This window comes from Cryphonectria parasitica, assembly GCF_011745365.1.
Source record: "Cryphonectria parasitica EP155 unplaced genomic scaffold M406scaffold_2, whole genome shotgun sequence".
NCBI classification, from domain to species: Eukaryota; Fungi; Ascomycota; class Sordariomycetes; order Diaporthales; family Cryphonectriaceae; genus Cryphonectria; species Cryphonectria parasitica.
Genome location: NW_024468910.1, coordinates 1,683,948 through 1,711,157, shown reverse-complemented (window position 1 = coordinate 1,711,157; position 27,210 = coordinate 1,683,948). Strand labels below are relative to the sequence as shown.

The following is a 27,210-nucleotide window of genomic DNA, read 5'->3' as shown; positions in this document are numbered from 1 at the left end:
CAGCCCTATACTATATCTTTAGTCTTCTGATTATTAGCATTACTTTGTTTATGGGGTTTGCTTTGTCCTTGGTATACCGGCTAGCCTAGTGCCGCAGGCTATAACCTAACAGCCTACCACGAAGCTTTGCCAGGAGCAAATGCAGAAGCTGCAAACAAAAGGATCGAGAAAATCTAGAAACTTTAGGGAAAACTGAGACAGGAACTCGCATTCGTCAGAGAACGAATGACGAAATACGCGAACACCAAAAGGATTGAGGGACCAATGCTACGGGAGGGAGATAAAGTCTACTTGTTGCGACGAAACATCAAAATAACGAGACTGGGCGACAAGCTTGATCACAAAAAGCTTGGCTGTTACAACCTGCGCTGGGCCGGGTGCGTATGTGAGCCATATGTACGGTTGAAAGGAATATTCGAACAACAAGTTCGAATGTCTGCTGATCTTTTGGATCTACTTATGTAGTACTCCGTACAGTGGCACCTTCCACCACAGACATTACAGTGGTCGATATCTCCGGGGTAGCCGATAACTACCCCCTTTAACTTAATCTTGAGGATTACATTCGCAATCTACTTTTGACAGTGCTGTGGGTAGTGCTTACCTAATTGAGCTTCCTGGTGACTAGAAAGTCTCTGGCTTGCTTCGTGAGCTGTTTAATATGGTTGTGAGCCAGATAGACGACGAAGAAGAGTAGTCTTGGTAATACTCCAGACAGAGGAGCCCTTTTAAATGATATGCCAATTTTCACATCAGCAATGGCTGCAGCCACTTCTCCTTCGGTATATAGTTTCACTACGCTTTGTTAAATATACAGTAGAGTTGGATGGACTAAAATAAGAATCCAGGAAGAAAATAAAGACAGTCAAGAGTGTCACAAACCCAGCTGCTGGCCCCGCCCTGGTCATCCTAATCTCGAGGGTTAGGGTTTATCACGTGATCCTGGTTCCAGATAAAACTCTGTTCCTGTTAATCCCGTCTGTCTGTTCTGCATCGTAGCTTTCGAGCTACGTCTTGACAACCAGCCTGTATCTACCTAAGATAGTGCCTGTCTGTAGCAATAAAGCCCTGCCCGCCCAACGCCTTCTTCCCGCCTGCTAGCTATCGTGACAAAGTTATAGATGTAAATTTCGGTGCATATATTATAAGTCCGATGGCGTAAAATGCCATATTCCATCCGACAAAACCTCAGGAACGGCATCCAGAACGCTGTCTTGCACAGCTCTCATCTCGTCCTTGACAAAGTCTTCCAGCTCTATTTTGATGCCGCACACTTGGTCATCAATACGTGCATCGAACTCATCCCAAATCCCACTCATCACCTGGGGCGTCACCTCGGCTACCACTTCGGTCTGAAGCGTCTCCAACTGAGCCTGATATTCTGTCACTATCTCGCTCTTCAGGTCCTGGATCTGCTTGCTGAGGGTTTGGCTGGCTGCATCCGTAATTCGCTCCTCCATTTTTATTAGTTCAGCAAGAAGGTCCTTCCGCAATTTGGATTGCTGTTGGGAAATCATGCCCTGACAGACACTCTGTACAAACTCCTGAATTCTTGCCAGATCTGAAGATGGTTCTGGGTCGACTCGCCGTCGCTTGTTGGGCCGGGGGCTGGTCGGAAAGGAAAGCTCGTCAAGCTCGTCTAGCTTGTTGTACGAAGGAGGGCTTGAACCAGTCTCGTTGTGAACCTCTGGCGACGGTGTGATTGTAATGATCTGGCCACCTTGTCCGCAATAGAGGTTGTCGAGCGTGCTGTGGTCGGGATAGGATCTCCATGTGCTAGCGGACACGCTGCAAATAGCCTGAAAGTGTTCATCGGAAAAGGCTTGTGGGGGGATGGAGATGGTCAGAGTAGTCTTGACGGCGAGTTCTTCCAGAGAGGCGAGCGCTTGTGTCTGAGCATTCCCCAGCGGCAAGAAGTGACCGACTGGACCGACCAGCAGGACCGGCTTGCTCAGGCAGAATTGCAGGCAGGTCAATGGGCTGTGTCGGGACATCTTCTGGTTGGGTGAGGAACAATGGAGTACGCCATCTGTGCCGACTTGGTCAACTCGAGTGATAGACATGATGTGTTCGGGTGGTATAAAAAGGAAAATTGAATAGGGGTCGACAAAGAAGCGTATTTTGAAAAAGGCAGTGTTTGACAATATATCAAGAAAAAGTATAATTGTGCTCTCCCTCCCTTTGACCACGATGTTTCGACGGAGGTTATTGATTCTATCACAAGACGAGCTCGAGAGATCAGCCGACGGCTTCTTTGCTATATTAATCCAATACCTGTTAGTAAGGTAACATATATGAAGGGAGGATAATTATATGGGCGGGCTATGCATAAGGCTGAACTTGAAAAGATGTTTGGAGCTGGAAGTTGCGGTTGGGCAGCACTGCTGCTAACTATATATCGCGAGCTTGGGAAGAACTCTGCTAGTCCAAAGACGCATCACCTGAGTTATACTAATAAGAAAAGATTATCCCCTGAGTGAGACAAGTATCCGAGGACACAAGCACATACAGGATTCCCACCCACCCAGGCTTTTTGCGACAGATGACATCTTCGCTGAGAGCAGCCTTGGCTCAGATTAAAGAGATAAAAATGCAGGCAAAAAAATAGAAAAATTAAGATATTTTAATATTCCAAAAACGATATGCACAACAGAAAAAAGTCATAAAGCGAGCGAGAAAGTTCCTCAGTATATCGGGACGACCCTCTCTCTCTTCCAGAACCCAGGAGCCCAAGTGGCTGATCTGTGGCTAAGCTGACAAGAAAGTTCCTCAGTGTATCGGGACGACCCTCTTGGGCAGAGCCCAGAAGCGCAAATGGCCAACCTGTAGCTTGGTAATGGACGCTGCTGACCGGCAAGTCTGCGTGCGGACCGCCAAGTGCAATGCAGTACTTTGATATCAGCTCAAGGACAGGAGTGAAAGGATGAGGATGTGATGACTCGGGGCATGGCTGGGTGCCGTGATGGTTAATCAAGCTGCCAGCTAACTGGTCTTTATGTACCCGCGTGGGTTCAGGCTCTGTTGACCCATAATTACGGAAGAGCGAGGGTTGGGCCGAAAGACGAGCTTACAAATAGTAGATGGGTCCATACGAGTCAGGTGCTGAACGATAACCAGGGATTCTCCAAAAGTTTTCTCCATCACCGCTATACCACCCCTGATATGATTTACCGCATTCTAGGCTACCACAGCATAGCACAGACTCCAGGGACAGCCCAGATGCATTCTTCGAAGACAGAAGCAAACCCGCCGCCGCCTGTCCTAGGCCACTTAGTCGCATTAGCAGGGTTACATCCTCTGACAAACCATCTACATTTTGGTTCACGGACAGGAGACGAACTGAGAGATGCACTGGAGCGTTTTGGGGAATACGACGACCATTCAAAGTCTCCACTACCCAGCAAAACCTTCTCAGCAGCATGTTGAAACTAGGCTAATCTCCAGATAATATATGCCAGGGCCTGTATGCGCACATCAGAAATGGGAAGCACCTGCGGCCCTGGCAGCAGCTCAGGACCCTGGCGAGGGCTCCGCTCTGAAGCAGCGCACCCGTACGATGCCAGCGTGATTTATCAAGACTGCCTGAGTCAGCTTTAAGAAGCGCTAGCTGTCAGGGCTTGTCTGCACACAGTGGGAATGGGTGGCCTTTGCGGCCCTGGTGGCGGTCTAGAACCCTGGTGCGGGCTCCGCTCTGGAACAGCGCTCTCGTATGATGCCAGCGTGACCATCAGGCCACTATTATCTTAGCCAGCCCAGGTCGATTTGTGTACATAAGGAAAAGAGAAACAACAAGTCTAGCAGAGGAAAAAGAAGAGGGAGACAGGTTCAGTAGTCCTTTTGAATGGAAGAGCCAACAGAGCGGCTTGGGAGCAGCTCACACCCTGACACCACATTCTCCTGCAGTCGCGTCCTTCTTTCTTCCTTATTCCACTCGCTGCATCGCCGACACTGCCATCGATTCTACCACCGATTCTACCAACAACACTACCACCGACACTACTACCGACTCTACCACCGACCGTCGCTGTGTCTCCGACGACCGACGCTGCAGGTACTAACTGCAGGTACTGCATCGCACTGCGCAGTACCCAACAGAGAAAGAAAACCCAGCAAGGAGCCCCTCGCCAAGCTACAGTCTGCCGAGGATCTAGGCATCGTTTTGTCGATCGCCAAGTTGTCTTGAAGCCCCCAGGTAAAAGACTACATGGTTTTTCGACAGGCGGTGCTATTCAACGGGTCTGACGCGTTTGGGCGTTGGGTCACCAAGTCGGCAGCTCTCTTTTGGCGCCGCCGTCTGGAGGCCAGCTTCGATCCCCATCACATCGCCGCTGCGAGGCCCCCAGTTTCCAAAGTTAAGGCTAACTTTGATCACAACAGAAAGCCTGGGAGGGTGGGCGCCTGCGGGCGGGGTTTCTTTCTCTCCATAGCTTTCCTGTCTGAATGAAGCATACTAATGCCAAATGTTCTATACCTAGTTGTCATTATGGCTGCTCCAGCTCCACCCTCGCAAATCCCCTGAGAAGAAGCGGCTGCGCCAGCTGCAGGAGCGCGAGCGGGAGCAGGAGTGGGAGCAGAATAGCACAGATATGGGAGACGATGCCACTAACAAGAACTGTCGTTGGGGTCTGGGCAAGGTCCCTCGCCTAGCAGAAGGCGCAGATGGGTGAATTTCTCACACAACGGCAGGCGCAGATAGACCAGACTTTTGTCCGCATCGATGCGCAGATGCAAGAGATGGAGGTTCGCATCACAGAGCGGCTCGAGGGGCGTATCGGAGACGAGATACAGGACTGTGAACGGCATGTCGGGACTCTCGTCCGTGATAACACCATCACCCTCTGGCACGAGCTCGAGGAGGTTGTCGAGGATTCTGTGGAGCGCAGCTTGGATTTCGGGGATAATAGCTGGGAGGATCTCAAGGATGAGATCAGGCAGGCATGCCTGGATGAGCTGAAGGATGATCTAGAGGGCGGTCTTGTAACTATTACTCTTCCCAGATGAGACTCTTATACTCAAGGTCAGTTGAGATGGACTGCTATATTCTGAAGTGGGCACTTGAGGGCGTTCTCGCACCGGCAGATACTTCTCTTGTCTACTGCCACAAAAAACAGTATCTTCTAGAACTCTACAGCTAGGCTTTCATACCCAAGAGGATACTGTTATGCACCTACAAGATATGGACGCACCAAGAAGTAATCCGTAATTATATGCTCTGGGGTAAATGCGAGAATTGGTGTCCGCCAGTCCATCGGTAACCCATTTCGCAAGCAGATTGCAGTCATTTTCTTGCCCATCACTACAACACCCCAAACAGCTCCCTAAGCTGTCCACTCCCGCCACTTAGCCCATATAGTCTGGGCTCATACAGTACCAAGTGTATATCTAGTAGTTCTTTCTCTGCCTCCCGGCGATGGAGTGGACAGACTGCTGGTAGCCCTTTTCTTCAAAGCTGTCTTCGTCGTCGTGCTTGGGGTGCCAGGGCTTTCTGCGCATATGCATCTTAAGCTTGATACCAAAGGCTCCCCTTGTTCACTCCTGTTAACTGTCGTATGCTCTCTATGATGATGATGATGATTTATTACGCCCGGAGACCGTAGGCCTAGAGGGCACACCTATCCAAGGCACTATAGTATCTCCCAGTACTGGCTACTGTGTTTCGTCAAAGCCCATGTGAAAACTCTTTGATGTAGTGGCTCCTTCCTCCTTTGTATACCTCAGGCATGGCGGGTCGGTGGACATTAGTATTGGAGACGCGCGATCAGCGCTGGCTTCCATACCGACTACAACCTGAAGCGCCGGTGCGGTGCGATCGTGGTCTTGCCAATGCCAAGACGAGAAGATGCAGTATTTGTGAAGACGAGCGTGTTGGAGACGGGAAGACGAGAGGCGGGAGGATTGGAAATGGAAAAGGCTAGTAGAGAGAACTTGTTAGCATACGCATGAGAGGGAAGGGAATTCGATATCTGGAAAGTAAGCCCTTGCACAACAACTGTTAGCAAGATCCCCACCCACCCAGGCTTTTTTGCAGCAGCAGAGCAGCCTTGACTCTCGAGTGATGGAAAACTTTCCAGAGACCGGTTTACCGCCGGCTCCTGATGCGACAACAACAGTTTCAACTGAAGCCACCTTCCCAGAGACCCAGGTGCTTTCACTGGCCGTAGGCAGTGAGTAGCAGTCCTGTCGCGGTGGTCTCGGTCAAGAGGATGAGCAATGGCCTTCCGGGCAGAAGTCTGTCGGTTCAACGCCGGCTTCTAATGCGACAACAAACAGTATCAACTAAAGCCACCTTCCCAAAGACCCAGGTGCTTTCACTGGCCGCAGCGGTCCATACAGTTCAGGCAGTTCAGTTCAGCACCCCTCGACTGTTTAACTGTTTATATCCGCGGACGACTGCACTGGTAGGCTAGGCTGGACGACTGACTGCTAAGACTGCTAAGAAATCTATTCAATTGACCTTGCTATACGACTTCAGTGGTCTAGCCGGTATTGATAATGATGAGATACCATAGACTTCGTTACCATCTGATCCCGCGCGAGGTCCCTCTCTCAAATGGATGAAGAACCACTTCTGAATCCTCACAGGGCCTTTTTTGGTTTCGGGTTTTTTTTTTGGTTTTCTTTTTTGGTTTTTTTTTTTTTTTGCCAGCCCTGGATCACCTCCGCTGGTCCCGTTGAGAAGCCGTCTCTCCACCAGTGCTCCAGGCAGAGGAGCATCTCCAATGTAGATGCCTTCATACAGAGGCTCTATAGGGACATCGTATGCCTCCCTTAGCTAAAGACATACTTGCATTCTGCAGATATTGCAGGGATAGAGAGGATATTAAAGGCTATCTTTGATACTATAGGAAACTGGGTATTATAAGCAGCTTATGATAATAGTATATAAGTCCGACTATCTATGCAGCTATATAGGCTATGGCTATTTCTAGTCTGCAGGGAGTAGTCACTCCTTTTAGCTGTCGCATAATAGAGGGTCGATACTATCGGCTCTCTGGCTTCTCCTTATCCTTAAGCTCGACATATCTCTCTATTTCAAGCTTTGTTTATTGTAGCTTGGGCTTAGGTTTAGCCTCGAACAATATAAACCATAATAGTATTATTGGTACTGCTAATGCTGGTCTCTATAGTAAGGCTGTAGGCTATGCTTCCTAGTAATTCTGATAGAAACCTTTGAAATCCCCTTCAACCGGGTCAGCTATATCTGGATCAGATAATAGTAGGGATATAAAATAGTGGCAGCAGAGTATATCGGGCATTCTTGCAACTTATCTTTATATCGCAAGAGAATTCTAAGGGTATATTATACAGAGATCCGGAGAAAGTCTATACCCTCGAGCCCACAGCTCTCTGATAGCTTTTCCTCTGGCAAAGCTGCCGGACTCTCTTGTTGCCGCCTTTTTAGTCTCCCGCGAGGTACGGTCTCACGGTCCTGGCGTCTGAACCAGGGAGTTCATTGCGATGGCGGCAAGGGTGTGAAGGGCTGCTGAGAGGAGAGGAGAGGAGGACGGTCGATATGGAGAGGCATTTCAGCAGCCGTTATAGGTGCGGAGGGGAGAAGAAGCGGTTGAGGAAGCAACACGACAAGGCCCTGGGTACGCCAAGCAAGGGAAATACGGGCTCGGAGGAACCTGGTAGCCAGTAAAAACATGTGTGGGTGGGCCAGCATTACATCGAGCCTGGCGTGAGAGATCCCAAAACACCAAGTCGGGCATCGTGAACCCTCCTAATTGGGCTTAGTATGAGGATCAAGGGAAGGCCGGGCGACGACTAGTTTGACTACAGTCAACTGCTAAGAAAAAACGGTTGCTCGCTTGTACCAGTATCTCTCGTTTGCCAACTAAGACTGCTAACTGAACTGCTAGGACTGAACTGTATGGACCGCTGGACATGTTTTCTGTCATGACTGCATTCATCTCAAGACCGTTGCCCCACGATCATGTCATGTTTGCAAAAGGAATTTGTGGACTTTTCTTTTTAAGCCTGTCAAGATCATAGAAGCCAAAAATGGACTTCAGAGAATGCTCCTTCAGAAATATAAGCCCCCAGAGCATCACAATCGTCAGTAGTTCCAGGTCTTACTTAATACATAATCGCTAATGATACTAGCGACCCTTTTGTTACCTCATATCACGAAGAGTCCCGATGAGGTCTTTCTAGGACATCCTAATTGATTACCAATACTATCGATTCACTAGAGAAGGGGAAGAATTGACTACTGAGGAGGGTACGGAGGATGAGGTTGGGGTTGAGCAGGGGGTCTCTGGGGAGAGGAAGATGCGATTCTGAGCGAGGACTCAACACCCGTATCCCGCTTAGATACTCAGATAAAGTATATTTCAGAAACCAATCAAGTCAGTTCCACATAATGAATACTTCGATAACCAGGCCGGAACCCTCCCCAATCCTCCAGCTTCAAAATGCCGCCAAAGGGGGAGATACGTCTTGGGCTTACTACTATACTGCCGTCGCGGCATTCCACAAAGTTCCTACAACTACAACTGACAGGAAGAGAGGACAGGTTTCATGTCTTATTTGAATCAGTCGAGAGTTATATCATAAGATACTCGTGACTGCTATTATCTTCAAAAAGGAAATTTTGGCAGACTTGATTAATATTACTAGAATGAGCATGATAGTGTGACCGGGAGAGAAATGTTTCCACACGCCTTTCCTCATAGTTCAAATATTTGAGCAGGACTATGTCTTCCCCTCCAGCGAGGGCATCACGCCCAGCAGCAACTCCGACCTCACTAATACTATCGCTGCGCGTGCTAAAAAATGCCGCGACTTGTTGATGACATCCTACAACTCCCTGCGTAGCTACCAAGATGGCGGCACGCAGTGGGTTCGGGTGCGCGATCTGGCGGGGTGGTTCAATATATGGGCGACGGAGATGGATGCATTCACCGCGCTAGACGACGAGCTGCTCGGCCAGCCGGATGCGAGGAGGCTGATACAAGAAATTTTAGAAATCATGGAGGATAGTCTGCGTCAATGTGAGAAGGTGATTTTCTTTTGAGAATAGATGAATTAGATTGCCAATATGCACACCAAGTGATCACCATCCTGGAGGATCTCACGATATCCTCCGATCCCGCCGACAATGCCGACCACAAATCAGCAACTGAGTCTGCTAGGTACGAGGAGATTGACAACATCCTCGTCTCGCTTTCTACAAGGATCGGCTGGCTACGCCGCCTCACGATTACGACCCAGCGAGCCAGACAAAATGTAAAAGTATGCGACAGCTAAAAGGAGTGACCACTCCCAGCTGACTGGAAATGGCTGTGGCCTATATAGCTATCGGTCGGAGTCGCACATATATAGTTTCAATAAACAGTTTTGCGAATTAAGGACTATCGAGCTCTAGAGTCATCAGATATATCTCTCAGCACTCCAGTGCAGAAACGATCAAAACCTTTTACTCAAGGACTTTAGAATATATGGATTGAAATTCAAACTTCAATTTTATCCTAAAAACTGCACGGCATTCCGCATCTCAATATAGTAATATATTTGTATAGAGCGCCTACCCCTGTTCCTGGCTAACCGTTTCAAAGAGAACAATATGTCCGCATAATTAAATAGGCTTCGTCGTAATACTCTTGAAAAAAGCCACCATACGCAGTCGAGGAAGGTCTGGAGTGCTTGTATCATCTGCCTGTCGAATGGGTAATTACTTCCCCAAATGGACATCATTAATGTAATTTGCAAGGTGCATATGCAATATGATTGACAGCAAGAAAGATGCTTAGCGCTCTGGCATCGACTTTGTCCGGATTCTTTCACAAAGAAGTATGAGCGGAAACGTAGCGTTCGATACAGGATGGCCGCCAAACAGCGAGGTGCGTGAGACCTACACCAACTGGTAAGTGCTTGTGTGTACAAGGCCCCTGGGAGGAAATAAGAAATCGGGGAAGAATGGGTAGGAAATTGATTCATACTTGAGAGGACAATGTCTTTGATTCAAAGTTAGTATTCAATTCTGTTTGGGTTCATCATATAGGTCCCAGTTATCCACAAATTGATCGGATTATCGTAACAATAAAGCCACAACGAGGCGTGCATTCGGCGGATATAAGATCGATCCTCCCTCTACAGGTTGCTTCAATGGCAAACTCATGAACAGATCCTGGGTTCATGGGTCTATGGAAAGAGTATAAAGGATAAGAGCTGAGAAAGAACTCGATGTTGGTCCTAAAAAGGCTCACCCCAACCGAAACCTTATTGATTCTTCATCGCTTGAGCAAGCGAACTATCATGTCTCGCACTACTGCCAGGAATAACCAGAGCGCTTGCATAAATAAATTCCATATCATGTGATGGCAATTCGTCAGCTCCATATAGCTCAAGCTGGGCAGGTTCTTCATCACTACCTTCGGAATTCCAGGAGTCCCATGGCAAAAAGTTCCAGCCGCCATCACCGTGTCTAGCGTCCCAACTTATACCGGAATTCCAAGCATCAAAGACGAATTCAATACCGATTTCAGATCCCAGATTATGAAATGTGAAAGAAAAAGCAGAACCACACCTATCGCATGTATATAGTCCTGTTCTCAATATCTCTTTTGACCGAACAAAGCTGAAATAGCCACAGCCATCAAGTATAGGTTCTAAATTAGGAGAATCTGACTCAGGTATTGTGGATGATCTGGTGAAGCGTTGAAAGTCGAAGTGAGAGCATAATCGAAACGGTGCGCAGTTCATCATTGGAAAGGTGACAGAGCGTTCCGCATTCGTAATATATGCCACGACAGACGGTGGCAAGAGCATTCGGACGATCCGGTGGACAACTGATGCAGGTTGAATTTCATCGGAATTGTAGTTGCAATGGAAATCGACTTTCAATAAGACCGAGGGATTGAGGGATTGATGTTTGATAACGATTGGTTTCCTCTCCCAGGGAGATGATCCCGTCAAGGCGCATGTAACTTTCTTCTTCTCGAAAGGCTTGTCTCCAACTTGTCTAGTGAGAAATTCGCCGAATCCGTTTGTTGCGTGAGAACAAACTTCCTCGAATGTCGAATGCTGATGAGAATGCAATGCGAAGCAACCGGAACAGATGTAAGAGCTGCCATGGGCATCCCTCTCTAAGCGTCGAAGAAAATCCATATAGGGGTCTGTGCAATATGGTTTCCAGGTAAGATCCATGGTTCTCTTCCAGAGTTCGTGTCTTTTGCATTTTATCTTAAAAAAATGCTCGTCAAAATTTTGATCCATTAGATGAAGATCCCAGTTGTCGCGGCAAGTTAAGTAAAAACAAAGCCGGTCAAATATTTCCAGATGAAGTAGAATGGCAAGACGAAGTTCAGGAGGGAGCTGTTTGAACATATTGAATGTATGTAATCTTCAATATTGCCTGAGCCTAGATAATGTAATGTATCCAGGATTTTATGCGCCAACGAAAAGAAGGACTGCTGTTTAAATAGTAGTACTCTGTACACAGGGCGGTGTGTACAACTATAGTAGATATCCCTTAATAATAAAGGTGGTCAAATCATTTCCGCTCTTCCCACTCCTTCGAAGGAGTGGGCCAGGACAGCTAGCGCCCACAGGTAACTAGCACCTTCCGTTTTCCGGTACGATCTGCTTGAAAATTTTCGTATCCCTGTACCTTATCCCTGTCTCGCTGCTTTTCCAATCACATGCTAATTAGTCGGCCAAAATTAACAGTCAAGACAGTCGGGGGTAGCCTTAGGAGGACGAGGGCCTTATCAGATATGTAATGCGGCTTAATACTGGTTTTTTTTCTTCTCTTCATCCAATGATCATTGCTATTGCTATAGTATGCGTACAATGTGTCGGAAAGAGCTAGTGATCTTTATTTCGTACAGCGATAGATGAACAGATATCCTAAGCTTGAAATAAACAATATGAAGTTCGTTAAGGCAGATCGGCGAGGCTTCGAGATTGCAATATGTTATGACCCATCCAACATGCAGGTCACGAAACAGGTCACACGCAAACAAGGACCAGGTGTCAAGAACCCAACGTTCTGACTAAGCATTGATTACATAACCCAGGGTTAGGGTTACAACAGGGATGGATCATTGGATCATTAGGTGATCCAATGATCCAGGATCACCTGGATCAGTAGTGAGCCAAGGTGAGCCACACTGAAGAGCTGGATATATAACCACACGTTCATTACCATTAGATAGATTCAGTACATAGCTCTTCAGTCGTCAACCTAAGTATTCATTTGATCACACACTTGAATAGCCCCAAAGGCAGTGAGCTACTTGCACTCCCATCAGGACTTGTATGTTTCCGTATTCAAGGACTTACACTTTGACACCGCTCTTGTTAGCATAAACCCAATCAGTACTTAAGGAATCCTCGGATAACTGCAGTGCTCATTACACAATAGGAGATTCAAACGGCTTTTTCGGCAAATACAAGGCTGCTATTTTAGCGACGGCATCGCTGTTCGTACTGTTGGTTGGTACTGTTGGTACTGTTGGTACTGTTGATCAGGATACTTCTAATCACACAGATGAAGTCTGTCTTCTTTTGCTCTGCCGCCTTATTAAAAAAGGCCATGATATCTGTTCCAACGATATCTACAGAGAAAATAATTTTACTATAAAGATCCCTGTTCTTAATTTTTTAAAAAGCACCAAACCTTCAGTCGATATATGGTTTCGCTTTTTCCTTCTTAGATATTCTATCTCAAACAATATTGATTCATCTCTATAATGGAATCTTCACAAACTAACTTTTCTATATATAATGAGGATTGGGCCAATATTGACTTTGGATTTACTGGCTCTTTCAATACAAGCGATATATAAGATAATCAATTCTTGGAATTGCAAGAACAGGCTTTGCCACTGACAAAACCTGATAACACAGTGTATTTTCACACCTAGCTTTTAAACCAAATCCTCTTGCTAACAATACCCGTTTTAGATCTTTCGATGACTTGAGATCTCGTATAACAAAGATTGATGAATGTCTGGCTAGAATCGAAGCCAATACACAACATATTTCTGACATCACAGGGGCAGTTTCCGAGGAAATGAATGAGATGCTGCATATGTTGCAAAATTTGAGAACAGGAATGGCGGCCTTCACGAAAGAGCTTGCGAAGCTACTGCATCCATTCTTTCAATGGATGCAACTAAAAAAAGACACGATAACGGGGGAGACAGATTAAGCCTACTATATGCCGGCAATAAAACATATGCATCTGCGATTATTTTTGGAGGCGTGCTAGCACATCTGAGCACCTCACCTTTAATACTTCATGCAATTCTTTATAAGAGCAACTATTTCTGGGTTTTTGGTATGTTGGTCGTGTTAGTCCTGTTGGTCGTGTCAGGGAGGGGGAAAAGGTTACAAATATTATACACTATTTTTAGCTGTACACTATTTTTGGCACCCACTACGGAGAGACGGAGAACTGGGTAGAAAGGAATTCTGATCAAGTCCTATGGCTATTTTTGAGAAATCTATCATGTTGATCAACTCTTTGTTTATGTTGCCAGTTCTATTGTCTATCAATAATAGGATAATAGGAGATTATTACTATAATACCAAAAATCTGTTCAAATTAAAGCTTTGCCTAAATTGGAGAAACATTCATTCGTCATAAGCTACATTTTGGAATCACTTTCTGCCATAGGAGAGAAAGCCATTTTTAAGCAATACAAATGCGAATGCTCGTCAGCAATCCGAAGTCTATAAATTGCAGCATTGAACTCATTGCAATCAGATAGCTTGTTCTAGTCAAAATTTCGTTCCGAGCCGGAACGCCACCATGGCGCCTCTTATATGTGGGGTCTTTGACCCTTACAGCTCCCCTTTAGCTAATAGCATTACTCTAACTGTCGATGCCACCAAATCTAGTCTATTTGCCAAGACTGAGCTGGACGGTTACGCCACAATATGGAGCATTTATAGCCGAAGTGCTCTTCAGGCGAGACAATATAGCTTCAACGATGATAAACCTATTTGTGGGCTTTTATCATTTGCTGACCCTCGTGCCCAGCCCGGATTTCCCTCCAGATATATTTACGTTGATCTGAATCTTACAGGTGGCCAAAGCCACTACATTCGTCTTCAAATTTGCAACTTCGCTACGCACCAGGTGCAACATTTTGCATTTGATTGTGAATGGTATTCCCCACAAGCGACGCCAAGAGAAAAGTCTTGGACGCAGAAAGAGGATAAAGCTCTTCTAGGGCTACAGAGACAGGATTGGACGTATCAAGAGATTAATGATTCGAACAAGATTCCTGGGAGAACCTTGAGTGCTATAAAATCAAGAGCTCAAGTGCTCAGACGCAAATTGCACTACGAGCTCAAATGTCACGCTAGAGAACTCGATCAGCTTTGAAATCACACGGCGCCACAGACATTGTTGAGCGAATGAAGTATTTTTTCAAAATAGCATTGAGCGGATCTAGATTCCCATTGACTCACGAGCGCCAATTCAGCACTATTCTCGAAACTGTCAAGAGTTTCAACATGCGATCCAGCGGGACGGTATAGCCAGTGCACGGAACTCGTTTGAATACCGCCTTGTTCTATCTCAGAAGTCAATTCTCATCGCATACGGAGTCATACAGGATTCAGCAGAAATCGAAGACGTGCGAATAGTTCTGCAATACGAAACATCACGATTCGAAACGATGCTCAGAGCTATGGAGTAATCTCCTGATTAGCAGATGCAGGCAATTCATTCTCCTCAATGCATAAGCAACAGTGCTACTGTGGTGGCCAGGGCGGTATGCCTCGAGACCAAGGATGCAGGTGTGTGCCGGGGCGTCGCCCTGTAGAAGAGGACCACACGCCGTTTTCTTTTTCCTTAGATACATGAAAATAACACATATCTTCTCTTCTTCTTTTAATTTTGAGCTACTTGGATAGATCTAAGGCAGGCTTTTCACCTTGTTTCTGTGCCTTGTTAGCCTTTGGTTGCGGTCGTTCTTCTGACTTAAGCAGGGTCCAAATAGTCAGACCTTCATATTTTAATATTTAATTTTAGCTAAAAGAAAGCATAAAACTAATTTTTAAATTAAATCCAAGTAATTATATATAGTATTCGATTAATTATATATATAATATATTTGTTTTCGTGGTGTTATATACTTTTAAAAAAGTAGATTATTTGTATGTAAACGGGTGCAGATGAAGTGATCGGAAGGGTGGTGCTTTGACTTAGTTTATAGAAAGAATCAAGCTTTACAATTATTCTTTAGACAAACAGTTTGCGACTGCCGGCAATTAAATTAGTGTTCATCAAATGATTTTAAGGCAAGAAATTCGCCATGTTTCCTAAATGTAAATACGAAACTAAAGGTAGCCCAATTTCAGATATGCCCTAATTATCTTTGTGATTTTATAGCTGATCACTTCTTGAATATCTCATCTTGAGCCTAATATCAGCATAGTCAATACGGATGAGAATCATTCTCGACTTCTATGGTTTATCATATCTTTGACCTGAACTTATACCATTAGTGTCTCGGCCACTGATTTTTGTGCCTTTGTATTTGGTGTTTGTATTGCATCGTCTGCGGTTCATGATGAAAAGCTGATTAGGAAGTTTTGGATGCTATCCGGTATCCTTTGAGGAGTCGAATATCAATATTCATGGCTGCACCTGACTTATACCAAGCCCTACCTCCTATTCCATTAAATGAAAAACTGCAAGATATAGTGCCTCTATCTCGGCTATATGAGCATCCAGTGCTGCCAAGGGCAAGGAAGCTCGATGCCTTTATGGATGATTATCTTTTGATACAGGATCCACGAGTACTGGAAAAAGAGCGCAAAAGACTACTCAGAGAAATCACAAATCGAAGGAACCAGAACTAAGCCGCCGTTGCACCGAAAAAGAACAGACGTCCCAGCAATGGGCAAGGGCTTGTGCAACCTAAGCGTGCCTGGGTTAACAACGACAGGAAACGACGGCCACATGGGCACAAGAGCAGGGTGAAAAACCAGTCTTAGACCTGGCAGGTGGTTTGAAATCGAAAAGAGAAGAGAAGTTGTTGTATTATTGCTATCTGTCTGAAATATTTTAAGGGGGGTGGTATCCTTATAGTTGCATGAGGACCTGAGACCCACTTCACTCTATGTCCTGAGGACCACCGCACTGGCCACCACAACATTGTAATGACCTGTGGTGGGAGGTGCCACTGTACTACATAGACCAAAAAGATCAGCAGATGTTGGAACCGTACATATAGCTTACGCCTGGACCACGGGTCGTAATAATAGAATATATATTAACATTATCTTTACAATATATATTTGTCTGGTTTACATAATTTTCTTCATATTAGATAAAATTTATAGAGTTATACATAAGTATATAGATGTTAAGATTTATGTATTAATTACTGATATTTATTAACAGATTTTTTTCCTCTTAGTTCAAACTTATTTTTGATTCGAATAAAGTAGTAAATAATTTTCACATTTGAAATTTAATTAATCTCGGAACTCACATATAATAAGCCTTAATTTCAAACCTTGTATAATTTTGGTGGTTATTTAATATACTTTTGAAAATATATAGTTTGTATATAAATAGCGGCCGAAAAGTGGGTGCTTTGACTTTAGTAAGACCTATGGATCTTATTTCGAATTATAGAACTTAGCAGACTTACGGGTCCCTCTTTTCAGAAATAGTACTTCGTCCAGGTTCACAAAATATGGTTTCCGAATTAAAGGAGCTGCGCTATTCCAATAAGCATATCTAGTTATAAAAGCTATATATCCATCTGATAGCATATTATTACACAAATAAGCAATATAAATACAGTTCAAATTTAGCAGAATTTATAGAACCTTAAGCAAATAGCACAGCATCTATTTTTTTCTGCTTGTTCATTCTGTTCTTAAACGCCATAGACTCACCTATGTCACTAACATCATCTCGTTCATCGGGCTCTCCTGCAACATCATGCTCTTCCTGCTATAGCTCTTCTTCGCTGTTCCTCGAGAACAGCCGAAAAATAGATGCAGAATCAGCAGCTCTTGCATCTGCCATCCTAGCTAGGGATATGGGAAAGGTTCGGCTGCTGCTCGATTTGAAAATCGTGCTGACAAAGCCGCAAACATGGGTGCTCTTCGATGCATGTTTGTGCGGGTTAGAAATGCTGCGGCTCTTGCTGTTTAACAGCGATATGGATTTCAATATTCCAATTTCTTATGATGGTGGCGATGCAATATTTCACTTTGTTCTCCGTACACCCATAGAGCGTTTTCAGGATAATAAAAAGGATATTGTAGAGCTTTTGCTGCGTACTGGTGTTGACCCGCTTTAGTAGGATTGTTTAGGAGATATAGCACTCCATCTTTCAGCACAAAATACGACTGAAGGACATATGCTTCTGCAGCTCCTTTTGGAAGACTGCCCTGAAGCTCGAGAGGTTTGCTCAGAGAATATAAACAGCCCAAACTTATATAAAGACACACCGCTTGTTGTAGCTGTCCGTTATGAAAACACTGATTGTGTGCAGCTGCTATTGAAGCATGGGGCTGATCCAGAGCAGCCGAACAAAGACGGCATGACAGCTTTGGATATTGCTATGGAGAAGGGGCTTCCAGAGATTGCTGAACTGCTTCTCTCTTGAATAGCGGGGCTAGAACAAGAAGAATCAGAGTTGACCGGAACTCATAATCTTTCTCAATTCGTGAACAAAGAATATAAGAGTAATATGGGTTAGTCTGGTATCAGCACTTGTAATTATATGAAATGGTTGACTTTTTGTGATAAGAGTTTTATCTATTGATGTTATAAATAGCTCTTGAAATATTATAGATTAACTACTATATATATTTATAGAGAGATTGACTTGAGGTCTAAGGGCTCTCTTTTTATCCCTTGCAACTATTACTTTTATCTGGTCCGGTAGCCCTTTTTAGCTACCTTTTTCCACAATAATTATTTGTTGTAGATGCATGAGAAATGGATATCTGGTCTGGCTAGCGAAGGACTAGCAGAGCTGAGTAGGTGCCATCTGAGTTCGGGTTTAGAGCTCCTGTCTCATATTATGCGAAACAGCTAAAAGGAGTGACCGCTCCTTGCTGACTGGAAGCAGTGGTGGTCTGTACAGCTAACAGTCGGACTCACGCAATATATAAATAGCCATCTTATGCTCGATGAGGATTTATTTATAGGTGAAAAACTAAGGGTTAAGTAAGGTAAAAGAGCCTGGCACAGAAGCTAGTATTCGGCTATATCCACTCAATTTCGAGAATAGCCCATATAAACTAATTATCTCTGTTGTTTACTAATACAGGAAAAATAATTATGATTTATATTTCCGTTATTGGGTGTTTAGATTTGAAGAAACTATTGTTTACAATTCTGTCTTTCTGTCCTCAAACTTATAAACTCTAACTTAATAATCAATAATGTCGATATAGAAGCATAATATATTTCATTTCATAATTCAGGTTTGGAGTAAAATAAGCATTTATATCAAATTCGGTTTCTTGTTTTCTGAGCTCATTTTATAATTACGAGTTTTGCTAGCCTAGAAGTGCCTGATATTTAAACCCGAGAATTGGCCCAAAACATGACTTTAGCCTAAAAGCTTTCTAATTCCAAAAATGTGAAATTTTCAAATTTGAAATTTCAATATCAGAGTATATCGAGAAATCGCATATCTATTAACGATTGTTATGACCCATCCAACATGCAGGTCACAGAACAAGGTCACGAGTAACAGGGACCAGGTGTCAAGGACTCAACGTCCTGACAAAGCATTGATTACATAACCCAGGGTTAGGGTTGTAAAGGAGGGAGGATCGTTGGGCTCGCTAGCGATCCCAACGAGCTTCACACCTTGGATCGCTAGACTCGCCAGCGATCCCAACGAGCCGTACTGAAGAGCTGGATATATAAGGACACGTTCATTACCATTAGATGGATTCAGTATATAGCTCTTCAGTTGTCAATCTAAGTATTCAGTCTTCTATACTGAGTAGCCCCAAAGGCAGTGAACACTTGCATCGCTTATTAGGACTTGTACGGTTCCGTATTCAAGGACTTGACACTTTGATACTGCTCTTGTTAGCATAAACTCTTCGTGTACTTAAGAATCTTCGGATTGCTGCAGTGCTCATTACATTTTGACAACTCTTGTTCAAGAACGGTTCAGTGTTACCCCTTGAGCAATACGGAACACGATGGCTCCTCCAGGAACCTCTTCGTTCCCGCGCGCCCCCACTCAGGAAGAACTGGTCAACCAGGTATATCAGCTTACCCAGCGTATCCAAGACCTGCGCGAACAACAGCAGGCCCAGAGCGCTACCATCGCCAACCAACAGGCTCAGCTAGCCCAACAGGCTCAGCTAGCCCAACAGGCTCAGCTAGCCCAACAGGCTCAGCAGGCGCAGTCCACCTCTGCAACCACCAGTAGCGCTGGAAAGGCATACAAGATGAACAAGCTCGCCATGTATGATGGCAACCAGAAAACGCTGTATGGATTCCTTACCTACTGCAGGGCGTATTTCTTGCACCACGCAACCCAGTTTATCATGGAATCTGAGAAGGTTATCCTTGCAGGAACTCGTCTCGAAAAGGATGCTCTCATTTGGTACAAATCTTCTCTATACAACTACTTGGAGCATCAGAACAATCCCAATGCACGTACTCAGGGTACTAAGGATATGTTCGATTCCTTTGAGAGCTTCGAGAAGGCTTTCAAAGAGATCTTTGGTAATCCCAACGAAGAACGCACTACAGCTCAGCAGCTTATGGACCTCAGACAGACCAAGTCGGCTTCTGCCTATACGGTTAGGTTCAAGCAACTCTCAGCGCGACTCCCGTAGGAAGATAAGAACCTCATGGAGCACTATTACAAGGAACTCAAGGACGATGTTAAGAACGAGATCTCCAAGCAGGATTGGCCAGAGAACTTTGCGATGTTCTCTAATCAAGCAATCTGTATTGATAACTGTCTGTACGAGCGATAGATGGAGAAGTTCAAGAAGGAAGGAAGCTAGACTTGGAGGTTTCCGGCTAATACAGGCAAGAAACTCCAAAACAAGAATAGCAGCTGATATAGCAGTACAGCCCAGAGCAGCACTATGCATGCTGGTTCCATGGAACTCGATGCAGCTAATAAGCAGTATAGCAAGAGGAATAGCATTATCTGCTACAACTGCAACAAACAAGAATACATTATATGCAACTGCTATTAACTTCGGAAAAATAAATAGCAATTAGTTCAGAAAGGATGCTAGATAAATGTTGCTCGATGACAGGAACCCAATCAACTGAGCAAAAATATTCCCTTGGAGCAAGTATCGGATTCTGTTAATTACGGAAGTCTTAGCTGGACATTCTGCTATGATAATAACTGCTTAATATACCTCTTGAGTAAGGAAGGTTCAGGATGGTTCCCTCAGAAACCTAGGCGCTGCAGGCAAATAGCAACAGCAGGACGAGAATGCACGCCCAGCACCCTCACGAGTAGCAACTCGGACTGCTCTGACATCGCGGAACAGAGCATTCAGACGTTGGAAGAAGAACTTAGCAACAATACCCTTCAACATTCTTCATCGCCTATGCCAAGCATTATAACCAGGGATATGGATAAGGAATGGTACTCTCTTGGTTATTGGTATGAATATCTAAACGATACCGAGAACGCCTCTCAGACAATAGAAAGATCAAGCCAGAACGAACGATCTAACAATTCACCGGAGTCTTCCATGAATAATGAACTCAAGAAGCCTATAGGAAGGTTCCCCTTCGGTATTGGATGGAACAAGGAAATAACATGGATTGAATATCTCGTTTACAGAATAGGGCTAGAAGAGCTCTTCACCTGTATTCCCTTGCAGAACATCGAGGCATGAGAAAATGAGGATCCTCGAATCAGCTCACTTTACGATCTATACTACAAATTAGCTTGGATTTCCTGCATCTATTATAGCTGCAGAATGCATTTCTCAGACAAGGTGCAATACGAATGGTTCTCCGTTAGAGAATCAGAACAAATCCTTCAGGCTGTTAAAGAAAAGGAACTCCGCTTCAGAGAAGTTCTCAACAAATAATACTACAATGCATACATTGGGCTATCCGACAACTGTTCTATGCAATGTATAGATAAGAAGATAAAATGATAGCAGTGCAAAACAATACTCTGCACGATTTACATTAATGATAAGGTTTGCGATTAGCATCAACAGAGGAAAGACTAGGAATAATGATAATACAAGCAAAAACAAGCTAAGAAGCTTGCTCAAGAAGCAGCGAAGCAGGCTCAGAAGGATAAGCAGTTCTCAACGAATTCAAAAGAACAGGATTGCTTGTAAAGGGACTGCAGACGATTAGACCGGAATGATTCTTATGTGAAGCTTCTAGAACAGATTATGCTTACATTAAGTTTAATATATATATTCAAGGATACAAATACAGCGCACTATTGGATAGTGGCGCTCAGGGAAACTTTATATTTCTATATATTATTAATCAGGCATAACTACAATGGAAATGGAAGAGATGCTTATATACTCTTAGTACTGTAGAAGGATAATCTGTTGCATACAATCAAGGAGTAATTGATAAGGAGACTGATTATTTATCTATCTTAATCCAAGGATGTATAGTCAGAGCTTTCTTTGATATTACGGATACAGCACAGCATGAGCTGATTATGGGGCTTCCATGGCTCAAAGAGCATAATCCTCGAATCGATTGGATTACTGGCCAGATCTTATGAGAACAAGCTGTATTCAGAGAGATAGTTACAATTAACGACGCAGGATCGAAGCTAGTGGTTGAAGAATATTCAGGAAAAGAGGCTTCACACGACTTCATACATACCTCCAAACCAGCAGGGCTGGCAGTTCAAGGAGAAGAATCTAGTGACAAGCGAACCCAAACAGTGCCAGGGCGCTAACAGGTTAACAAAACAACGGAAGCGAGATTCTCAGCAAGTCGGTCCGCCCCGGAGCGACAAGGAAAAGCTTCAGAATGTGGATTGTAGATCCACACAGGAAAAACCTCGAAACCAGGCCCTCGAGCGCTCGGTCCGGCCCGGAGCGAACGCTCAAGGCCCTCGAGAATGTTACCAAAGACAACGAACGAAAAGAAGCACGCTCAACGGTACCTACTGTTCCTCCAGGTAGCAGAAACAGCACAAGAATCAGAACTAATACTCGCGAATATACCATGAGAATATCACAAGTTCAAGAAACTGTTCCAGGAAGAATTGGATACAGGACTGCTAGAACACAGCCTATACAACCACGAGATCCCGCTACAAGAAGGGAAACAGCCCAAGTTCTTCCCTATCTACGGACTAGACAAAGCATGGCTAGAGGCACTTCGGGAATACTTTAACGAGAATCTTAAAAAAGGATACATACAACTATCGCAATCATTAGCAGGATATCCCATCCTGTTTGTATCTAAGAAAAATAGCAAGCTCAGGCTATGTATTGATTACAAGCAACTCAATAACATTACAATCAAAAACCGATATCCATTGCTACTCATTAAGGAATTATGAGATAGGTTGCAAGGAGTACAGTGGTTCACAGTTCTGAATCTGAAAGGAGCTTATAATCTAATCAGAGTAAAGGAAGAAGAAGAATGGAAAACTGCTTTCAGAACATGCTATGAATACTACGAATATTTGGTTATGCTCTTTAGTCTAACGAATATCCCAGCTTCATTCTAGGAAATAATCAATTACATTCTATGCAAGCATCTGAATCAGTTCATTATTGCCTATCTCAATAACATTCTTATCTACTCTTGAATACTTGAAGAATACAAGAGATATGTGGAAATAGTATTGCAAATGCTTCAGAATGCGAAGCTTCTTGTGGAATCCGCAAAGAGCTATTTTCATGTATAAAAGGTTAACTACCTCGGATTCACAATCGAGCCAGGATGTATTAAGCTACAGAAAGACAAGATAGAAGCTATCAGAAATTGGCTAGTTCTCAGGAATATCAGGGATATTAGATCTTTCCTCGGATACATCAACTTCTATAGGCAGTTTATTAAGAACTACAGCCGGATTGCACATCCTCTTACAAATCTCACTAAGAAGAAGCAGCCCTTCGAATGAACCCCCAAGGCATAAGAAGCCTTCGATGAGATCATCAGATACATCACCTCAGAACCAATTCTATGCAAAGCAGACCCCTACAAACTCTTTGAAGTTGAAACTAATGCATTAGAATATACACTTGGAGAACAACTTGGTTAGCGAGACGACCAAGAATGTCTAAAGATTATAAGCAACTTCTCAAAGAAGTTGAATAGCTCAGAAATCAACTATAGAATCCCTGATCAGGAATTCATAGCAATAGTAAAAGCCTTCAAGAAATAGCAATACTACCTCATTAGCGCACAATACTCGATCATAGTTCACTCAGATTACAAGAATCTGACTATATTCATAACAACCAAGATTTTGAACAAGCAATAAGTCAGATAGGCAGAATTCCTCTCACAGTTTGACTTCAAAATTGTGCACTGCAAAAGCTCGGAAAACGGATGAGCAAATGCTCTCAGCAGAAGATCAAACTATCGAAACGCAGACTCTTCGGACATGCAGAACATCTTCGCCCAAGATGAATCAGAAAATCTCGTTAATGCATACAGAGAACTAAACACTGCTCTCAGAATCGGATCCTCGGAAAGAGATCCAGAATCGATAACTCCAAACGAACAAAACAGCCACATCAGGGATGTACATAGTGCACCAGCACACAGATACCAAGGAGTTAGAGCAATTTACAAACACATCAAAAAACACTGAAACCCACCAGATCTTAGGAAAAGAATTGAGAGCATCCTACAACAATGCAACAGCTGCAAGAAGAATAAAGCAGAAAGATACAAGCCTTACAAACTACTGCATTTCTTATTAATACCTACAACTATTTAGCAATCCATCAATCTAGACTTCATTATCAAGCTATCTCTCTTACGAGAACCCTTAACTAAGATGCAATACGATAGTATTCTAATAGTAGTTTGCAAACTGAGCAAGTATGCTTATTTTCTTTCCTACAAGGAAAGTAGTACAGCAGAGAAACTCGCATATGCATTCCTCAGAATGATTATTGCTAACTATAGCATACCAGAAGAAGTGATCTCCAACAGAGATAGAAAGTTCAACTCGAAATTTTGAACTTCACTCATGAAACAGCTCGGAACACATTACAGAATGTCTACAGCATTTCACCTGCAGATAGATGAATAGACAGAAAGAATGAATCAGATTATCAAACAGTATCTTTGATACTATATCAATCAGAAATAAAACAACTGAGTTAACCTGTTGCCTCTCGTACAGTTCGCTTATAATAGCGCAGATACAAGCACAACGAAGAAGTCACCATTCTTCGTACTCTATGAATATAATCCAACAGCTTATTACAAAGCACTGCTAGAAGCAGATGCAGAAGCTGCGGATAAAAGGATTAAGAAAATCAAGAAAGTTCAGGAGGAACTCCGATCAGAGTTACGATTCGTTCAGGAACAAATGATACAGTATGCAAACTCCAAAAGGATTGAGAGACTAATCTTACAGAAGGGAGATAAGGTCTATCTACTTCGAAAAAATATCAAAACAACTAGATCCAGCAGCAAGCTCAACTATAAGAAATTGGAACTATTCAAAATCTTACAACAAATCTTCCTAGTAAACTACGAGTTAGCATTATCTTATAGGATAAGAATATATCTGGTTTTCCACGTCTTACTGCTGGAACTAGCAGCATAGGAAATATTAACGGATAACACAGCGGAAGTAGAAAACAATGAACCAGAATACGAAGTGAAGAAGATTCTCAAGCATAGAAGCACAGACAACACGAGGGAATACCTCATCAAATGGAAAGGTTACCCAGCAAGCGAAAACTCATGGGAACTACGGAAGAACATCGAAAACGCTCAGGAAAAGGTAGCTGAATATTGGAAAAGGAAAACCAGTACCTAAGATGATCGCTCCGCCCCGGACCGAGACTCAGAAGCCTCGGGAACCTCACTCTCCAGAAAGCTCGACCAATCTACCACAGAATCTCTCAAATCCACAGAATTCCAGTCAAAACCTTCAAGAGAAGAATCTCCAGCTACAACAGCAGATTCCTCAGCTACCACAGCCTGCACTTCAGCAGCAACACGCACCCTCTCAGCCTCAGCCTCCTCAGCCTCCTCTTTCTCAAGCTCTTCAAGGTTCTTAAGACCTCGATGAATAGCCCAAGATATCCTCTCATGCCACATCTTCTTTTGTTGATGCAGTCGAAGCAACTTCAACTCCAACTCTTCTATCTCATCCTCTAGCTTTCGATGCTGAGTAGAGGTAAGAAGGAGTTCAGCAGCATTCGTTAGCTCCAGAACATCGCACTTAGCGCGATTCTGGGAAACGCACTCCGAGCAACAGAATGAATCGTAAGGAGAAACAATATACGATTACAGGCCTCGACTATTGCAATAAGAACAGGGATGTATATCGAAACCGTTTGAAAGAATGGACTGAAGAAGGAGATCTTTCTGCTTCTTTTTGTCAGAGCGAGGATTCAAGGATTTCGGTTTTGCGACTTTATTGATTCTATTCAGCATCTCGATTAGGAAGGCAAGATCATGAATACGGAAACTTGCTAGAATACTTACAGAAGATCGTTGAGAACAACAACTGATAGAAGGAAGATGATGTTATAACCCATCCAATATGCAGATCACAGAATAAGATTACGAGTAACAGGGATCAGGTGTCAAGGACTCAACGTTCTGACAAAGCATTGATTACATAATCCAGGGTTAGGGTTGTAAAGGAGGGAGGATCGTTGGGCTCGCTAGCGATCCCAACGAGCTTCACACCTTGGATCGCTAGACTTGCCAGCGATCCCAACGAGCCGTACTGAAGAGCTGGATATATAAGAACACGTTCATTACCATTAGATGGATTCAGTACATAGCTCTTCAGTTGTCAATCTAAGTATTCAGTCTTCTATACTGAGTAGCTCCAAAGGCAGTGAACACTTGCATCGCTTATTAGGACTTGTACGGTTCCGTATTCAAGGACTTGACACTTTGACACCGCTCTTGTTAGCATAAACCCTTCGTGTACTTAAGAATCTTCGGATTGCTGCAGTGCTCATTACAACGATACTAACAGTACTAACAGTACTAACAGTACTAACACTACAACTGGACTTTCTCAATACTTCTATATAGCGGCAGCAGAATTTCGCTCCGGCCCGGAGTGGGCATCCAGGAGGGCCAGGCATCCAGGAACGATAGCTACAAATGTGGAGTCCGAGGATGTCGGTCCGTCCCGGAACGAGAACGCCAGGCTTCGAGGCACTAGTATGGCTATAAAGAAGCAAGAAGAGAGTAGGGTGAAGAAAGCGTGCAAAAAAAGAGGGGTAGGTAAACTGAGTGAATTGGGAGATGCGTAGAGTTTGTGAGCTTAAGGGAACTAGTAGGCCCGTAGGAGAAGGAAAGGGCACGTGAAAAGAGGCCCGTGGAACTAGGAACCAGTAGGCCCGTAGGAGAGGAATAGGGCCTGTGGACTACCATAGAATCCGCTTCCGAATCACTCGGGGAATTCTTGAGGAATATCTGGTGGTGCAGGTGCATTAGGGCAATGCCAGTGAGACTCTGGCGATCGTACACTGAACCTATTCAGCTGATCTCATGGATAGCAGCCTTGATAGGGTACCAAGGCTGTATATTTGGGTGCAGGATTGATTTGGATTATCGGGGAAGTTTGCAGTTTGCAATAAAAGGAAACCAAAAAGAAAAGCTAACAAATAAGATCAATACAATCAGCTAGTGACTAAAAAGCGCCTGCTATCATGTCTATACGCTTTTCCAACGATGCAATATAAATCTTGTGCTCGTTGTTTACAAGAACAGAAGTCTCTTGCAGCAGCTCCAAAACCTCCTCTCTGCTCAAACCCGTTGTAGTCGCTAAAGTAGTTCTCTATGGGCAGTTAACTTTTATTCTTGCACAGACTAGCTTGCTATGCGGCTATACCTTTTTGGACTGCTGAAGCTTTCGCCGGCGCTGCCAAGACGGCGCAGTACTAAATTCCCGAGGTATATCGCTGAGTATTGGTTGCAAAAGTTTGAAAACATGATATCGCCGGGCAAGTTTGCCAGATCGAAAGCAGTAGACAAATCAGCGGATGAACGAGATACAGACGAAAGCTCTCTTGTCATGGGCTAATGCGATTGATGCGACTGTTGTGGAAATGCTATGACAGATG

At 44.0% G+C, this 27,210-nt stretch overlaps 6 protein-coding genes across 6 annotated transcripts; 3 read left to right on the top strand and 3 right to left on the bottom strand.

Annotated features, from left to right (window-relative positions):
* Positions 1-948: 948 nt before the first annotated feature.
* M406DRAFT_102709 (uncharacterized protein) lies at positions 949-2,939 on the bottom strand. The gene is made up of 2 exons (XM_040915024.1): positions 2,510-2,939; positions 949-2,257 (listed from the first exon to the last, which is right to left on the bottom strand). Exons 1-2 carry the CDS (start codon positions 2,547-2,549, stop codon positions 1,143-1,145), a joined length of 1,155 nt encoding a protein of 384 aa, XP_040780360.1. The 5' UTR covers positions 2,550-2,939; the 3' UTR covers positions 949-1,142.
* An 859-nt stretch (positions 2,940-3,798) lies between these two features.
* On the top strand, positions 3,799-5,169 carry M406DRAFT_349723 (uncharacterized protein). Its single transcript, XM_040922496.1, has 3 exons — positions 3,799-4,390; positions 4,476-4,634; positions 4,693-5,169. Exons 1-3 carry the CDS (start codon positions 4,205-4,207, stop codon positions 4,999-5,001), a joined length of 654 nt encoding a protein of 217 aa, XP_040779370.1. The 5' UTR covers positions 3,799-4,204; the 3' UTR covers positions 5,002-5,169.
* A 3,248-nt stretch (positions 5,170-8,417) lies between these two features.
* M406DRAFT_71420 (uncharacterized protein) lies at positions 8,418-9,252 on the top strand (the record flags this gene model as incomplete). The annotated part of the gene is made up of 3 exons (XM_040925436.1): positions 8,418-8,518; positions 8,716-8,996; positions 9,035-9,252. 3 exons carry the CDS (start codon positions 8,418-8,420, stop codon positions 9,250-9,252), a joined length of 600 nt encoding a protein of 199 aa, XP_040779369.1.
* Positions 9,253-10,193: 941 nt separating this feature from the next.
* Positions 10,194-11,357, bottom strand: M406DRAFT_102705 (uncharacterized protein). Its single transcript, XM_040915023.1, has one exon. It carries the CDS (start codon positions 11,329-11,331, stop codon positions 10,225-10,227), a length of 1,107 nt encoding a protein of 368 aa, XP_040779368.1. The 5' UTR covers positions 11,332-11,357; the 3' UTR covers positions 10,194-10,224.
* A 12,936-nt stretch (positions 11,358-24,293) lies between these two features.
* On the top strand, positions 24,294-24,569 carry M406DRAFT_224905 (uncharacterized protein; the record flags this gene model as incomplete). The annotated part of the gene is made up of 1 exon (XM_040915706.1): positions 24,294-24,569. A coding segment is annotated over one exon (276 nt), but the record flags the coding sequence as incomplete, so codon positions are not given.
* Positions 24,570-24,605: 36 nt separating this feature from the next.
* Positions 24,606-25,547, bottom strand: M406DRAFT_320858 (uncharacterized protein). The gene has a single exon (XM_040919447.1). The coding sequence runs from the start codon at positions 25,217-25,219 to the stop codon at positions 24,932-24,934; it is 288 nt and encodes a 95-aa protein (XP_040779366.1). The 5' UTR covers positions 25,220-25,547; the 3' UTR covers positions 24,606-24,931.
* Between the last annotated feature and the right edge of the window lie 1,663 nt (positions 25,548-27,210).